The sequence below is a fragment of the Pelodiscus sinensis genome, chromosome 5, assembly GCF_052426305.1.
Source record: "Pelodiscus sinensis isolate ZL-2025 chromosome 5, ASM5242630v1, whole genome shotgun sequence".
NCBI classification, from domain to species: Eukaryota; Metazoa; Chordata; order Testudines; family Trionychidae; genus Pelodiscus; species Pelodiscus sinensis.
Window position 1 is genome coordinate 65,426,769 of NC_143056.1, and position 18,308 is coordinate 65,445,076.

At 40.6% G+C, this 18,308-nt stretch overlaps 1 protein-coding gene across 7 annotated transcripts in view; it reads right to left on the bottom strand.

Annotated features, from left to right (window-relative positions):
• Positions 1–18,308, bottom strand: part of LOC102452763 (cytosolic phospholipase A2 epsilon-like) — a 46,185-nt gene that overhangs the window by 12,925 nt on the left and 14,952 nt on the right. For 5 of the 7 annotated variants that reach the window (XR_016349662.1, XM_075927210.2, XM_089778513.1 and 2 more), the window contains 10 exons: positions 17,739–17,875; positions 16,131–16,262; positions 13,660–13,700; positions 6,987–7,029; positions 6,470–6,533; positions 4,624–4,784; positions 4,412–4,483; positions 3,472–3,509; positions 1,535–1,670; positions 62–198 (listed from right to left, as the gene is read on the bottom strand). Coding sequence is in view for 6 of the 7 variants with exons in the window: in XM_075927210.2 (XP_075783325.2) it covers positions 62–198; positions 1,535–1,670; positions 3,472–3,509; positions 4,412–4,483; positions 4,624–4,784; positions 6,470–6,533; positions 6,987–7,029; positions 13,660–13,700; positions 16,131–16,262; positions 17,739–17,875 (961 nt within the window). In the remaining variant the exon portion in view is untranslated. The remainder of the gene's footprint in view (positions 1–61; positions 199–1,534; positions 1,671–3,471; positions 3,510–4,411; positions 4,484–4,623; positions 4,785–6,469; positions 6,534–6,986; positions 7,030–13,659; positions 13,701–16,130; positions 16,263–17,738; positions 17,876–18,308) is intronic. The other 2 variants (XM_075927211.2, XM_089778514.1) reach the window with 1 other exon arrangement.

Sequence of the window (18,308 nt, forward strand, 5' to 3'; positions counted from 1 at the left end):
TAAGTAAACAACAGTGATGTACAGAAATATCAAATAAAATCATTGCTCGTAGCCAGCTTACCATGTAGTGCCTGATAAACCCGTGATGTAAGAAACAGTGTCTAAGAGGTTCAATTTCTGGATACCCAACAGGCTGCCATACATTGCTGCTAATGATCTTGTCCCACCCCCTGTTGTTGTGATTGCCACCACTGGCACCTGCTCAACACAAAAGGAGAAGATGGGTGATAAGCACTCATTTGTACAAAGGATAGAAATGGTAAGGGCATATGGATAACACCAATAAAGAAGGATATCAGTCTGTAATCTATTACACAGTTCATGTTAATTACTTCTTAATTGACAGGGCAGTGATGGCTCACGTTCTGTTGCTTCAGGTTTATTTTTATTATACAATTGGAAACCATCTGCACTATATTAGAATTCTCTTGAAGTTCATCACCTGGAAGATAGCAGAAAATACAGGTATTGCCCTTCCAGAACAGTTTGCTAATCCATGATTTGGTCTCTGACAGTGGTCCATGCTTCAGGAAAGTACACAACACCTTATAAGTGGAATTATGCGGTACTATAACATGCGGGTTTTTCCTGGCCCCAATATGATAATTTCTTGATGCCCTTCTTAATCTTATTACACCATTTATTTCCTGTCACAGTGAGTCATGTGACTGATTATATGTTGTGTAGAAAGGTATGCTCATTTGCATATTTAATTTTGTTACCCTTTAATTTCATCATGTGCTCTGCTGTCCTTTCATCATGGAATAGAGTATATTAGTAGAAGTGTGTGGGAAATGGTTCTCTCATCCCCTCAAGAATTTTTCTTGACATCCCAAATTGGCCTGAAATGTTGAAATCTCACATCTATTTTATAAATCTTCAGCCCCCCCCCCCCAAAAAATCAGAGGTATTTCATTTCAACAATGTTTGTTTTGTTTTGATTTTGACCTTCACCAGAAAAAAAATCATTATTTTTTAAGTGTAATTTGCCTGAAAGTTTAAAGTGAAAAGTCATTTTGAACTAAAAATAATTAAAAGTCAGCCAAAGGACTCCTTTACAACAGACATATTCCCATCCTGCCTCCATTTCACAAACTACCTCCATTCAGCAATCTCAGACACGCCTCTAGTGTCTGCTACAAACCTCCTGCCAGACAAGCATCCCTCTTTTCCTTGGTACAAATGAGCAGTGTACAAAAGGAAACAAGAACTTCTGACATCAGGAGACTGTAGAGTGGTTATTAGGGTGTAAAGGCATACCTCAACTCACAGCTCCTATACGCCCCGTCTCTCCTTCCAGAGACCTGGGCCTGACCTGGGAGGTAACAGGAGAGAGAGAGAAGTCTAGTAGAAGTGGCAGGGATCCAGTACCTGGACATTCTCATATTTTTGCCTGTGTGGGAGGGATGAGGCAGTGCCAGACTCTAAAACTCCTACTCTTGTTTTGCCCTCCCAGTGGTCAGTGCCTGTCCAAGGAGTGTCATCTCTATTAAAAGCTATCAATAAATGCAGCCCAAGATTCAGTTCCACGTACTTCATGCTCCTGCAGGTCCTCCTCCAGCTGGAGCACTTTCTTCAGCGCAGCAGCAACGTATTTCTTCCTTTTACACAGGAATTCCTGCTCCTCTGTACACAAGTCAAATCCCAAGCGTACATCCAGGTCTTTTGGCCTGAAATACAGACCACAGCAAATGTCTTCCTCGATTCCCATCCATCAACTCAGAAGTGACAAAAAAATGTATGCCCGTATATTATTACTTAAACCCGATTTCAGGACCTGCATAGTGCAGATTAATAATGAACTCCATCATCAGACTTATACAACAAAATATTTCCACACCTGTATATAGATTGAATAATGTACTAAACAGGGCACTATTTCTATTACTGCTCACAAGGAGCAACAATGTGGACAAAGGATAAGTCTCAGAGTTTCAGATTTCTTACAAAGGAGTTACAAAGGAAAGTGAGATAATTTGGCAATTTTTCATTTGAAGGGTGATTTTTGAACGCTTAGTAGTCTTTGTGCCGGTCTTTTTTTTTTTTAATCAAACCCCTATGAAAGATTGAAATAGTATTGCAAGTTTACACTTTTCTTTTTTCTTTCTTTTTTTCCCTCTTGAAATGAGGTTTTTACAAAATGAAAATTTAATGTTCCTTGTTAAGCTGAATTTTGTAAACAACCTTAATTTTACACAGAAGTACACCATTGGTCAAATTCTGCCCTCAGCTAACTCATGAAACTCCACTGACTTGTGTGCAGTTCTACAGGTACAGTTCTGTGTATAATCTGCTTATATTAGAAAAGTGAACCCCACTCAGTGTGCACTTGAGTGTGCCATACAAGATCAATGTTCTATTTTTTTTGATTGTATTACATTAGCACTCAAAATTTGGTAGGTATTGCCTAGACATATGCATGAAGAGGTTGCAATCTAAGATATAGGTGGTAATTCATATCTGTGTGTTTGTCTTCATAACCTGCTGCATAGAAGGTCAGTATTTCCCAAGAGGTTTTCATCACATTGCAGTCTGATGGCTACAAACCACACAGGCTATTAGCCCAAATGATAATTCATGAGCATGGATGTTTCTTGGGAGACTAGTATAATTCTCTATTCCCACCCACTTTTGCAAAGCATGCATCATTCACTTAAATTTAAACTTTAAAAATAAAGCCATTTTAATTGTTTTCTGAAAGTAAAAATGTATCAAAGTATTTTCAGAATGGTAGAAAAAATCCTTACACCTCAAAATAAAAACCCCAAATAGTTGTATCTATTTTCTTCAAACTTTATTAGAAAGTTCACTTCTGGGTTGAGATTAAGCTCACAGCTATTCCTCCTTCCTAGAAAGGAGAAGCCAAATGACTAATACCAACATTGGAGGACTTTAGTCTCTAAAGTCAGCAGATCTGACAAAGGGGTGCCAATTTTACATAGCCATTTTCAGGTACCAAGTCATACTTCAAATGTTCTCAGAAGCTCTTTGCATACTGTAAGTATATTTTCCCAAAGCAAACACACAGAGGCTATGTCTACACTGTCCCTCTCTTATGGAAAAACATATGCAAATGATAGAGAAGGTACTACAAAGTGTCCTTAAGTACCCATTGTTTGATTTTTGTGTCATTAGGATGTGGAATGTAGCGAGCCATCTACTCAATGTCTTTGTTCATACTGCTGTTGAAGGAATCAAACTTCTAAATGAAGTGGAGCTCTAAAGCCTCCCAGTGGAGTTAGCTTGCAAAATTTGCCTAAAACAACATGATGACCTTGAGATCCATTAATGAGTGCCCAGGCAAGTTAAATGTTCCCCAACGGGCTACCATGTGTTGCTACACTATTTGTTGTTTTTTAAATTTTTCCAGTTACGGACTAGCATGACTACCCCTCTAAAGACAGAAAGAGAGAGAGAGTGTATTCAACTGACAGTCATTAGCACTCTAAGAACCAAAATAAGTTATCTTACCATTCTTTCGCCTTCACATGCAAGTCAAATCTTTTGCCCTGGAAATTAAGAAAGTAAAGCTAAATTGCATCATATTTTTGAACCTTTCTTTCCTTTAGTCTTAAAGTGAGCTTTTCCTGCTCTCCAATTAGCAAACTCTGAAATGTCTAATTATAGACATCACTTCTCGGCCTTTTGGCTAAGATGCGTAAACATGCTCTCGGAGCGCGATTTGCGGAAAGGTAGGGGTCGGGTCAGTAGGCTGTATTGGCATCATAACGGTTCCCAAGTCAGTACCCTGACATTCGCGGGGCGTTTCGCCTGACTGCCCAACGCTCGGTCCTTGCCTGGAAGCGTCGCACATGCTCCAGATCAATTAATATCTGTTTATATAAGTGCAAATGAATATGCAGATAATGGAACACTGCAAATATACAATAGATAAAATAATAAATGGATCAGTCTCATGTTCTGTTCGAAGGTATATTGTAGCAGGATGTTAGTAATAAAATTCAATATTATTTGTTAGTTTAATAAAATACCATTGTTAGATATTATTTTTCTTACAATAGTTAATCAATAAATTAAGATTGTCTTCAATATAATTAAGGAAATCCATATAGGAGGACATATGATTTTAACTAAATAAGGTTACTGGAATTTCATTATATCACCAACAATAATAAAATGGCATTAACTCATTTTTACAAATGCATGCTGGTATGTTTATAGCAAAGGAATTTTGTAGTCTGACACTTCATAGAATCTTAAGGTTGCATGTTTCAAAGGGTTATCAAGTTATATAAATATTGTTGCTGTTCAGTTCTTTCAAAATAAGATTTTTCTGAACAATTTTCATAAATCAGCTACACTTTGCACAGCAATCATGTCATTAATAATTTTCTTAGTAAAACCTTAAACTCAGTTAAAATATTTATTCCAAAACTTCTGCAGTGCTTACCTTTCCTATTGTTATTTTCTTTTGCAAAGGGAGTGAATTCAGAGGCAGGGATTCTTCTTTAGTTGAAATCTGCTGAATTAAAAGAAAAAGTGGAGATGATGATAATCTATTACAAGGAGAAAAGGGATAGTCCTCCCCAAAACACAAATTACATTGATGTCGGTTGCATTCTATTCCAAATGTTATTTTCATTAAAGCTAATGATAACATACACCACAATAGCGCATCTTCTTTGGCACTGTAATGTCCAGTTTTGTTTGGATATACTTGACACAGTGGAACACAATTGAATTCCTGAGACTGGAGTCAGCATCCAATGAAATGTTCTGGGTTCCTTCATGGGATCCTTTGACTGTGAGTGTGAGCTCTTCCTCTAAAGACAGGAGACAGGGAACAAAGAGAACCTTAAAAATAGTTGCCCAGAAACAAACTGCACGACTACACTGTATTCACTGAAGAATCCTATGCATTGTCCTTAAAATAGTGGTTGCTTAGTAAATCTAGAGACTGCCCCCCAAAATCCCATTAATCGCATATATTCAGGTAAACAGGTATTCAAATTATACAGTGAGTCACTCAGTAAGAATTGGAAGACTACAGCCAAGATTTAGATTAGAGGAAATTTCAGATTAAAGTATTTTTTTGGATAAACACAATTGAAACTGTATATAGGAGCCATTCCATTCTGATATGTATTACATTTTACGTCATAATCATTGTAAAAGCCAAAGGCCCTAATTGCAAATCAAATAGACTGATTTATCAGTGTCTTTCCATGACAACTGCTCAGTAGCAAAGGTGGGGAGCATTTAAGCTGGCTCCCCCCACACTGGCTCCTGCCTCTGATGTAGAGGCAGCAAGAGGGGAGGGGAGAATGTGAGTAGTTGACTCGACTACTGGATAAGCTTAAACTTATCGAGTAGTCGAGTAATTGATTACTCTCTTATATTCCTAAGCAAAATCTTGAACAGAAGCCTGCATACACACAGAGATCCAGTTCTCCATATGGGGTCAAGAGCTAACCCTCCAGATGTCCTTTTCACCAAAAATTACCTTTCAAAACAAACTTCTTATGTGAGGGCTCAGCAACAGCTAATCAAAGCATTTGTTCCAACCACATTATTTATCAGATTTGGCTCCTCCTCCTTCCTATTCATGTACTATCTAACCAGGTAGTGAATTTTCAAAATTTGTGTAACTCTTGGAAAAGAACACATCTATTGAAATGAATATGCAAGCAAGCAGTATCAGGGATCCTTGCTACATTTAACACAACTGATTTTACAAACATAGGCCCCCTTCCTGCAATAAGAGTTGTTTGTGTGTATAATCTCATCTGCAAACCATTGACAGAGTTTAATTTTGATCAAACAACTCAAAAACATTTTAAAACCTATGAATTGGTATTTAGAGAGGCCTCAATGAAGTCTACAGATTAGGCCTTATTTGAAGAAATTTAGTTATGAAATATGTAAAAGGATAATGTCAGGTCAAGGCTAGCCTCAAACAAGGTTCATAAAAACCTAAAACCAACAAAATTTCCATAATATTTTGTTAAAATTTCAATCAAAAGTATTCTTTGGATAAAGAAAAAGCTATTGAGAGAGCCAACATTTTTAATTTTCTGACCATTGTTTGAGTCTGAAACAATGTTATAATGTGAGTGGGTTTTGTCCAAATAAGTATCATGACAGAGTTAGTATCACCTACATAATCATGGGAATGTAAATCAAGAGGTCATCAAGTCCAGCTCCAGGCACTGAGACAGGACAGTCTCTGATAAGTGTTTGCCCAGTCTGTTCTTAACTTCCAAAGGCGAGAATTCCACAATCTCCCTTCAAAGCCAATTCTAGCATTTAACTACCTTAACAGCTGGCAAGTGGTTCCTAATATCTAATCTCATTACTTCCATTGTCCTATTGTGAGTAAGCAGAAAGAAAAATTGAACACAATTCTCTTTATGTAACAGCCCTTAATAAAGGCTTAATAATTTTCTAGCCTGTTACAACTACTGAATCGTAACATATAAACAGCCAGTTACTGAAGCAATAACCTCACTTGTGGATTGTTGCTTTCGCTTCTTTTCCTGCCCGTTAACTTCCAAACAGGAAACTTCACGTGACTGGAACAAAAATGACAAAGAATTACATGGGTGGGGTTAAATGAGAGGTTCTCCATTAACTCCTCTGATTGGGCAAATAATGGCAATGAAGGGCTCATTAGGGAATCCTATTTAGCCCTTATATGGGAGGATGGTGACTGACATATTGTTCCCATGTTGGGGCATATAAAGGAGGAGAAAATAGGAGCCCCTGACATGTATGAACAGAAAAGTAATGTATTTCACAAAAGAGGGGGAATGATGGAAGGAGAAGCCATTCAGTTAAGAGTGTTTTTACAGAGAATAGCTTGTTTGAGGAAAGCAAGAGTTTACAGGAAGGTACCCCAGTTCCAGACTGTCTTTCTATGGGAGTATGTGGTTCAAGCACTGAACTGCACAAGTTTCTCTAATGAAACATTAATACCAGTATTTGCTGCATAGGACAGAAAATATCACAGGAAATAAAAATATTACCACTAGTACTCCATTAGTAATGATGTTTTCTGGATAGTCCAGACTAAAAAACAAAATTAAAAAAGACAAATGCAGTGGTTAGAATTATTGATATAACTAAATATATCAGCCACAAGTTTTCCCCCTCGACCTTCATGTTTCTCTTTTTTTTAATTCATAGATGTCTTAGAAGTGGAACTAACATTAGAAGCTTGTTCTAGAATATGGGTGTTTCCACTCACTTATTTAACAGTGGAAAATAGAAATTGACCTTTAAAACCCCTGGTATCCCAGCTCCAGAACTGTGCTCTGCAGAAGCTGTTCACTGCATCAGAGCATACAGCCGTATTCTCCATACTGAAACTGTGAAGAGTTTGAGAGCATTAAATCTGTCTGAAAGATCCAAACTCAGGCCTCCACAGATGAAAAACTGAAGTAGTATTTCAACACAAGAACAATTTTTAAAACATTCTTTTCCCGCTCTGGTAAATCAGGCAATTCCTGATTTATTCAAGATATCATATGATATTCCATTCCTTGATGTTACAGTTGCAGACCCGCTTTGCAGCCCATATAGCTCATCTAATTAGTGAGGTGTGGAATATACGCATAATACTTTAGAGTCAGACCTTAAGCTTTTGTACTTTGTTCCTCCATTGACATCAATGACTACCACCAGTTAAGAAGTTTGTAGTTAAATTTGTAGTTAGACACATATTATCATTACAGTTCTTGTTTCAGGCAGTGGGGACAGTTCTTGTGTTTAATAATACAAGACAAGATGGATTCCTACTTAGATAAATCTTGTTGAACTGGCCTCCCTATTTTTCAATAGTTGCCACACACATCTCAGCAGCCTCTTGATTCATGAGCTCCACCATGGACCTGATTCTATTCTCTTATATACTGGTATAAATCTGGAGTGCATCTGTTGAAGTCTCTGAAGTTACAGTGGTGTAAAACCTGGGTGGGGTCAGAATTAGGCTAGAAGTCTGTGTGTTCAAGTCACCTGCCTCATCTCTGGAAAGTTCCACTGTCCTATGAATCACAAAAAGTATCACTTCTAACACTTTATTGCAATAAATAAAATAGTATGAGCCGCAAGGCTACTTTGTCTCTCTCCTTTGCTGTTAAGCTTCTGCCCAGAACTTTCCCTAGTCCCAAATACAGCTTGATTTTCTGCTTCAGATTTAAAGAAAAAAATATACATATAGGTAAGCCTCCATCTCTTGTGCCTGTTTCTTTGATTTCCTTCTTCATGATCCAAAACAGCTAAGTAATATAAACAACTGCTCTTGGCATTGCAGGGGAAACTTCTAGAAATAACACACCAGAGTTAAAGAAAGTAAGGATCTTTTATTCACTAAAAAGTGCACACACAAAACACCATGCTTTCACCTTGTGAGATAATTATCTTAACATTTACATTTTACACAACTATTTTGTACATCTATTTACATTTCTACTTTCTGCAGGAGACAAGGAGTTACCCCCCACAGTGGAGGAGACCAGGCCTTGCACCACCAAGGTTGAGCAGTCTCCTGCCACCACTGCGAGGAAGAAACGTAGGGTAGTGGTGGTTGGAGACTCTCTTCTGAGGGGAACGGAGGCACCCATCTGTCGCCCTGACAGTTCATCTCGAGAGGTATGCTGTCTGCCAGGGGCCCGTATCCGAGATGTTACGGAGGCATTGTCGAGGATTATCCGGCCCTCTGACTACTACCCCATGCTACTCATCCACGTGGGCACAAATGATACTGCCAGGTGTGACACTGAGCAGATCAAGTGTGACTACAGGGCTTTGGGAGTACGGGTGAAGGAATTTCGAGCACAGGTGGTATTCTCTTCGATCCTTCCTGTCAAAGGTAGGGGCCCGGGCAGAGAGAGGTGCATCCTGGAGGTGAATGCCTGGCTGCGAAGATGGTGTCACCAGGAGGGATTTGGCTTCCTTGATCACGGGGTGCTCTTCCAGGAAGGACTGCTTGGCGGAGATGGAGTTCACCATTCCAGGAGCGGGAAGGCCTTGTTTGGACACAGACTGGCTAACCTTGTGAGGAGGGCTTTAAACTAGGTTCGACGGGGACAGGTGAGCAAAGCCCACAGGTAAGTGCTGAATGTGCGGGACTGGGAGATGGGTTGGAAATGGGGGGGACTACGGCCTATAATGGCAAGGAGAAAGGAGGGTCAGGGCACAACAGGGAGGCAAGATCAAATCAGTATCTTAGATGCCTATATACAAATGCAAGAAGTATGGGTAATAAGCAGGAAGAACTGGAATTGCTAACCAATAAATACAACTATGATATCATTGGTATTACAGAAACCTGGTGGGATGGGACGCATGATTGGAATGTTGGTATGGAAGGGTACGGCTTGCTCAGGAAGGACAGACAGGGAAAAAAGGGAGGAGGGATTGCCTTGTATATTAAAAATGTACATACTTGGACTGAAGTGGAGATGAACGTAGGAGATAGCTGTGTAGAGAGTTTCTGGGTTAAGCTAAAAGGGGTAAAAAATGAGGGTGATGTCATGCTAGGAGTCTACTACAGGCCACCTAGCCAGGTGGAAGAGGTGGATGAGGCCTTTTTTAAACAATTGACAAAACTATCCAAAGCCCAAGATTTGGTGGTGATGGGAATTCAACTATCCAGACATATGTTGGGAAACTAACACAGCGAGGCACAGGCTATCCAATAAGTTTCTGGACTGCATTGGAGACAACTTTCTGTTTCAGAAGGCTGAAAAAGCTACCAGAGGAGAAGCTGTTCTGGATTTGGTTTTAACAAATAGGGAGGAACTAGTTGAGAACTTGAAAGTGGAAGACAGTATAGGGGACAGTGATCATGAAATAATAGAGTTCATGATCTTAAGGAAAGGTAGAAGGGAGACCAGCACAATTGAGGTAATGGATTTCAGGAAGGCAGATTTTGATAAGCTCAGAGAACTTGTAGGTAAGGTCCCATGGGAAGCAAGACTGAAGGGAAAAACAACTGAGGAGAGTTGGAAGTATTTCAAAGGGACCCTGTTAAGGGCCCAAAAGCAAACAATTCCGCTGTGTAGGAAAGATAGAAAATATGGCAAAAGACCAGCTTGGCTTAACAAGGAGATCTTGCATGATCTCAAAATAAAAAAGGAGTCCTATAAAAAATGGAAACTAGGACAAATAACAAAGGATGAATATAGGCAAGCAACACGGGAATGCAGGGGCAAGATTACAAAGGAAAAGGCACAAAATGAGATCAAACTAGCTACAAGCATAAAGGGAAACAAGAAGACCTTTTATAAATACATTAAAAGCAAGAGGAAGACCAAGGACAGGGTAGGCCCACTGCTTAGTGAGGAGGGAGAAGCAGTAACAGGAAACTTGGAAATGGCAGAGATGCTCAATGACTTCTTTGTTTCGGTCTTCACCGAGAAGTCTGGAGGTGTGCCTAACGTAGTGAATACAAGCAGAGAGAGGGTAAGTTTAGAAGATAGGATACACAAAGAACAAGTTAAAAATCACTTAGGAAAGTTAGATGTCAGCAAGTCACCAGGTCCTGATGAAATGCATCCCAGGATACTCAAGGAGCTGATAGAGGAGGTATCTGAGCCTTTAGCTATGATTTTTGAAAAATCATGGCAGACAGGGGAGATTCCAGAAGACTGGAAAAGGGCAAATATTGTGCCCATCTATAAAAAGGGGAATAAGAACAACCCAGGAAACTACAGACCGGTCAGTTTAACGTCTGTCCCAGGGAAGATAATGGAGCAGGTAATTAAGGAAATCATATGCAAACACTTGAAAGGTAATAAAGTGATAGGGAATAGCCAGCATGGGTTTGTGAAGAACAAGTCATGCCAAACTAATCTGATAGCTTTCTTTGATAGGATAACGAGCCTTGTGGATAAGGGAGAAGCGGTGGATGTCATATACCTAGACTTTAGTAAGGCATTTGATATGGTCTCGCATGATATTCTTATTGATAAACTAGGCAAATATAACTTAGATAGGGCCACGATAAGGTGGGTGCATAATTGGCTGGATAACCGTAGTCAGAGAGTTGCTGTTAACGGTTCTAAATCCTGCTGGAAAGGGATAACAAGTGGAGTTCCGCAAGGGTCTGTTTTGGGACCCGTACTGTTCAATATCTTCATCAATGATGTAGATATTGGGATAGAGAGTACGCTTATTAAGTTTGCAGATGATACCAAACTGGGTGGGGTTGCGACTTCTTTGGAGGATAGGGACATAATTCAAAATGACCTTAGCAAGTTAGAGAAATGGTCAGAGGTAAACAGGATGAGGTTTAATAAAGAGAAATGCAAAGTGCTCCACTTAGGAAGGAACAATCAGTTCCATACATACAAGATGGGAAGCGACTGTCTAGGAAGGAGCATGGCGGAAAGGGATCTAGGGGTCATAGTGGACCACAAGTTGAATATGTGTCAACGGTGTGTTGTAAGCAAAACTCGTGAAGTCATTCTGCCGCTCTACTCTGCACTAGTTAGGCCTCAGCTGGAGTACTGTGTCCAGTTCTGGGAGCCACATTTCAAGAAAGATGTGGAGAAATTGGAAAGGGTACAGAGAAGAGCGACAAGAATGATTAAAGGTTTAGAGAACATGACCTATGAAGCCAGGCTTCATGAACTGGGCTTGTTTAGTTTGGAAAAAAGAAGATTAAGGGGGGACATGATAGCGGTTTTCAAATATCTAAAAGGGTGTCACAAGAAGGAAGGAGAAAATTTGTTCCTCTTGGTTTCTGAGGACAGGACAAGGAGTAATGGGCTTAAAGTGCAGCAGGGGAGGTTTAGATTGGACATTAGGAAAAAATTCCTAACTGTCAGGGTGGTCAAATATTGGAATAAATTGCCAAGGAAGGTGGTGGAATCTCCCTCTCTGGAGATATTTAAGAACAGGTTAGACAGACATCTGTCAGGGATGGTGTAGACGGAGCTTGGTCCTGCCTTGAGGGCGGGGGGCTGGACTCGATGACCTCTCGAGGTCCCTTTCAGTCCTATGATTCTATGATTTATTTCTTCTATTTTGCATGTTTCTAAAAAATATGTTCCTTCACATTTCCAAACAATAGGGGGTGACATGAAAGCCTTTTGAGAGGGACTGGAAGGCCTTCATTCTTCTAGAAACTGCTGCAGAAGCACCATCTCTAGCTGGGACATCTGAAAGACAGACAGAAGGAAGAAAGAATGTCAAGAGTCCAGAACCTGCTGGGCCCCCTAGGCCTCTGCAACCTGTTTATACACACAGAGTACCTTTCAATTTGCCAGGATCTGCCACAACTTCAGCCTCCCCCTCTGTCTCAGGGCCTAGGCTATATTAAATCACGGAGGAAAGGAATATTGGCCAGGCCAAGCCACCCAGCCACTCTGGATCCTATCCCTTCAGCACCTCTCCTAGCGTTGCCCGGTCTCTGGATCCTACCAGTGGAAACATGAAAGAGAAATGAAATGTTAGTACTGACTAAACAAAAAGCTTAACATACAACAAAAATCAACAAACCACACAAAACAGCCACCTAAGTAAAAATGACTTACCTCCTTTATCACTGCTACCCAAGGGCAAGCAGTTGTCACCCACACAGAGGCCTGAGCTATGCCCCCACAGGCTGTTGGGCAATACGTCTGCCATCTCTTGGCTCAGCTGTTGGTTCAAAGGCTGTCTGCAGGGAGGTGCATGTGCAGCTATTTGGGGTGGTCAGAACCAAAGCATTTGATTCTTGGACCATGGTATTGGTATTGACACCAGAGTGGGGCTCTCTAGTGACAAGTGTGCACATGCCATATTGCAGGCAGTGGTGTTACGAGTGGAAGCAGAAGGGTAAAGGTTTACATCAGTCACAGAAACCAAACAACCTAACTATTTTCTTCCCCCTAAATCAAAGTTAATTACAATGAATGGAGAAACTGAATTGCATGCGGCCATCTGGTGATGAAATTGTAGGAAAAATTCAACTGAAAAATGTTTAGAAGTTAAAAGGTGTAACTTTTCCACTGATGTCATGCTGCAAACCAGAGTCATGAAATCAACAAAGGAAAATATGAAGGCATTAATGTAATGTGGTGCAACCATCTTTTCTGGGGCTGGGATTACACTTTCTAAATCAATTTTTTATTACAGGATCTTGGTAAGAAAGTAACAGAACTGAACAAATAAGCTTTTCTAAACACCATAAACAAGACCTTGATGTAAGTGGGGAGACAACAGGCAATAACCACGTCAGACAAAATTTCTTTACATGAATAATGATTACATTACATGACAAGCTATCATACTCAGCTGTGGAAATAAATTATGCACATTGTTCCAGGCAAGAATACATTAGAATTTAGGAAAATTCTAGGTGGGTAGATACTGCCTTACAAGTCAGCGGGCCCATGAAACACATTCCCCATATATTACTTTCCAAATAGTTCTTTTCTACTACTAATATAATATATGGAGGTATACTATCTCTTAGAACTGGAAGGGACCTCGAGAGGTCATGCAGTCCAGTCCCCTGCCTCATGGCAGGACCAAGTACAATCCCTGACAGATATGCCCCAAATGGCCCCCCTCAAGGATTGAACTCACAACCCTAGGTTTAACAGGCTCAAACCACTAAGCTGTCCCTCCCCCCCACAGGTTACACTATCAGTTACACTATCCTTCCCCCCCACAGGTTACAGACTCTATAACATTTAAGGTTTTACTCACACATTCTGCAGTGTGAATTCCACTTCCAGCTCCTCCTGTTCCTGAAAAGCAAGAAGAAATTAATAAGGTCAGTATGCAATAACCCTTCCTCGTAAGGGTAATTTGGTTGACTGTATAAACCTGGATCCACAGGTGTGCAAAGGTTACTCTAAAGAAGCTCTTTACACACCAGTGGAAATGGACATCACTGATGGAAGAAGGAACAATCTGAAACTCTCCTAGCCAATATGGTTTAACTTATGACCAAATAACAATGATGGCATTTGTGCTAAGTCATTGGATAGATCTGTTTCCTGCCAACAGTCCAACACCCCAGCTATATTCTTCTTCTATGATTTCAGCTAAACAGCAGTAATGGGGCTAGATGAAGTCTTTCCACGATTTTCTGTCTTGTACCAGCTTCTTTGCTTTTGCCATCTTTAAACCTTTTTGTTCCCTATCTATCCAAAACATCCCTGGTCTTCCTCTAGTTCTAGTTCCTTACACTCTGCAATGTATCACCATGAATGGTCTCCTTTCCAAGTCTACTCTTAACATGTGTTCAAACCACAGCAGTCATCTTTGTTGAATTTTCTTTCATAGTGTTATTTTCTTGCCCTGGCCATTTTCTCATCACTACAATTTTTTTCATTTTCTGTGTTACTGAAATTCTCAGCATCCTCTTCAGCCAGTTCATATCTGCAAGTCAATATCTTTCCTTCATTGACTCTCCTAGTACTTCAGCATTCTGATCCATGCAGCAGTAATGGCACAATTTTTGTTTTATGGAAATGATTTTAGCTTTCCAGTTCTTACAGTTTTCCAAATGCAATAGCAGTCAATCTGATTCTGTGTCTTATGCCATCTTCACAATTCCCATTCCTAGATATTAGCCTTACAGCATACACACATTTCTCCAGTGGTTCTGCTGCTTTGTCTCTGCCTTAAGTCTTTTTCTCCTGTCTTCCACTTGCCATAACATTTATCTTTTCTGTGCTGCTCCTTAGTCCAAAATTCCTGCTTTCCTGATCTTCCTTATTAGTTGCTATCTGTATCATCTGAGAACCTGAAATTATTCACTGTTCTCCAGTATAACACGATGCCTCCTATTTCATCTCTCGGTGCTACAGCCATTGCAGTTTCCAGAATCAAGGTGAACAAATCTGGTGATAGAATGAAACTTTGTCTCATTCTTTTGGCCATCCTGAATTATCTCCTCGGCATCTTATCTACTCTCACTGCATCCATCTACACACTGTAGATCAGGTATAGTCAACAGAAGGACTATGAGCCAAATCCAGATAGTTGGACACATTTGAACGGACCCCCAAATCATTGTATTTACTTATTATCATGGGGGGCTTTTATTGTTTTCTCTATCATCTGGACCTCGATTATAGCTTAATCACAAAATTTGGACCTTGCCAAAAATAATGGACTATCCGAGCTATGGCCTTTTTCTATCAGCTTGAGCAACTTTTTGGAGTAGCCATACATTCCCAAGACTTACATAATACTTTCTGACCAATACAAGTTTGAACTTTATAAAGTTGTTATAACAGGCTTGGCTGAATGGGAGAAAGTTTTATCCATTTTCTCATTACCTTTCTTATTATAAAGAGCTGATTTATCGTACTTTGTCCCAGTTTAAATCTGGTCTATTTACCTGCAAACACCAATTCCATATACCTTTACATTTTCTTCTGCAATATCTTAGGGAACCCTTTTTCTCAGTACACTCACTAAACTGATTCCTATGGAATTCTTGTAGAGGTCTCCAACTCCTGGCCTGCAGGCCATCCCCAGCTGGAGTGGTTGCACAATCTGGCCTGGGACTCCCAGCAGATGGAGTTGTCCATTATTGGCCCCCATGCCATGCTCCTTACCACTATCACCCTACTACCATCTCAATCCCTTGGCACTTGTTCTCTGAGGATGCAGCTTAGGAATCTCTGCTGTGGCACAGTGGCAGTTGCCAAGACCTGCCGCCTGCACTCCTTGCAGCGGGAGTTTGAGACCCTTGTTACGCTGTCCATGTTTGAACTCTCTGGATAAAAATGATCAGCCATTTTTATATCTGTTCAATGCAAACTGATTAGAAGTCAGAGCCACTAACTCATGGCAAACAAGTCATGTCAGAGTAATGCTGAATAGTGCTATCACATGCTCATAATCTCTGGGAAGTCCAACCTTGGCAAGTCAACAGGGAGATTTGTTCCCAGAAAAAAAAAATGTGACTAATAGTATGAAACCTCCATCATCTTCCACAGGCCCAGCATTTTGAAATTTTGGGCAAACTTTTGATTTTAATGATGGCAGAATAAATTTTCAAGAAGATTTTTCCTGTAACAACCTGAGAAAGACTGACATGTGGGTGGGAGCAATCCAATGCACAGGCAGGAACAATTATAAATAGTACAAAGAAAATATTTAGAAGGAAAACTTACACACATGACTTTTCCTTCAATTCTCACTACAATTTCATTGCTCACCTGGGGATTCAACAGGAACTTCATACAAACTTTCTGCCCAGCTTGAAGTTTAGCTACATCAAAAAAAATTACACAGAGTTCATCATCTTTGCTGAATCGATCTTCATCACAGACTTTCAGCTCCAGTATGTTCTGGGAACAGAAGTAAAGGATTTTATAAGTTATATCATTTCAAAGAACCCTGTTGGTAGGAAATTCTTGCATGTTTAGGGCAAGAAATAGATGAAGGAATTGAAAAGTGAGAGAATAAGACAAACAGAATGGGTGAGGACATGTTACATTTAATCTGCTTTAAAGAAATAAATTAAGTATTAAGAGGGGAGCAGTTTCCCCCAGAGTCCATATGCATATGTATGAGAATGTTTACAATGGCAGATGTAAAGTACTGGTAGTTACAACGCTGCTGACAGACCGCTGCAGGGAAACTGCTGTTGTGTATCCATACTGTTCTCCTTGTGATGGTGGAGCATGTCCACATTAGTAGCTCTTGCACTGTCACAGAGAGCAGTACATTGTGGTAGCTCTCCCACTGTGCAACTGGCCACAGGGTGCTTTGGGAAGGGGTTGCAATGTCACATGGACAGGCAGCGTCACATGATGCAGGTTTCCTAATCCCATTGCTCCATGGTTATCCTATTTCATTGCCAGCTGCTTTTCAACTGAAAGGTGGGAGGAGAAGGGAAAAGTGTGACAGGGAGTGCTTATCTGTGTGTGTATGAAGGGAAGAGACAATGTGTTTTGGGGGATGTCAGCATGTTGTCTTGTAAGTTCAGACAGCGGCAGGAAACAACCATTCTTGAGGCAGGAGGAGAGGGAACCCAACATCTCAGCCCCTCCCTACCTCTCTCCCTAGCTCTTTGTATAGTAATCTCTCTCACTCACACAGACCCCTGCCTCTGTATTTAACAGCAGTAACATTCCACCTGAATGGTTTGTTCTGTGGCCCAGAGCAGACCAGTACACCATACAGACTGTCCGAAATGGTACTTTGAAAAGGGATTTGTGCAAGCCTTCAGAGCAGCCACCCAATTTCAAAACAATGAGCAGAGTGGCCCACTGGAGGGGATATAGGACATTCCCAGAGCCCACCTACAACACAGCAAACAATGGAAGTGTCCACACTGGCATTGCAGTGCAGTAGCCACTGCACAAAAAGCTCTACCCTTCTTATCAAGGTGGTTTTCCTGGAGCCCAGCAACTGCAGAGTTAATGAGAACTATATGCCCTGCCAACATGGACACCTTAGGAGTTACAGTGCTGGGAGCTAATTTATTGCGCTGTAACTTGCCTGTGTAGACAAAGCTATAGAGTCTGATTCCAGGAGGAAACAGACATTTTTCCTGCAGAATTCCAAAACACGGGGCTTCACATATTCCTGTCAATGTTATGGCTAAGAAAATAGTCACTAGCCCAGGACTGAATTTTGCCTGTCTTAGGCCTCAGACAGGGGTGATTTTCTGACAGGACACCCCATTAAGGTCCTTCAAGGAGTTCCAATAAATGAATGGGTATTAATTCCATGGTGTAAGCTAGAGAAAGATCTGCAAGACCTATATGGAGTGACTTTTATGGAGAGTTTCAGGAGTGGAAAGCTCTCATGCATCATACCTTAACACGACTGTCAATCCTATAGCAGAAGGTTTCATTCCACACTGGATTGCTACAGTTTTTGACAGTTTTGGTCCGGAACCTTTGAGCTGAGGCAGTTGGCAGCCACAGGCTCACGTAGCAATCGGACTGGGTTACTGTATAAAAAAATATAAGAAACACTGTACCTCATGCGCAGAATCACTGAAGGAATTAGTTCATCAGACTCATTTAAAACTTAATTTACAGGGAGGGAGGAAGGGAAAGAGGGAGAATAGGAATGGATTTCCTCCTAGACTCACAACCCAGAAAGAGAAGCAGATAGTACAAAAAAGCAATGTATCCCCAAAACAGAGAGACATCCTTCAGACAGTATAAGGGATACCATTCCACTGGGGGCGGCAGCTTGCAGCTGGCTGGCTGGCTGATTAGGTCCATCCATTGCACTTGAAAAAGAGCTGGAACTTAATTAGCTGACCTTTAGAAAAGAGAACAGCACAATCTAGAGATTGGACTAAAATACCCTCCAGAAAGCTGAGGGGTCCAGTCCGTCTTCAAATGGACTGTTACTCAAACTATTGCAGAAAGGAA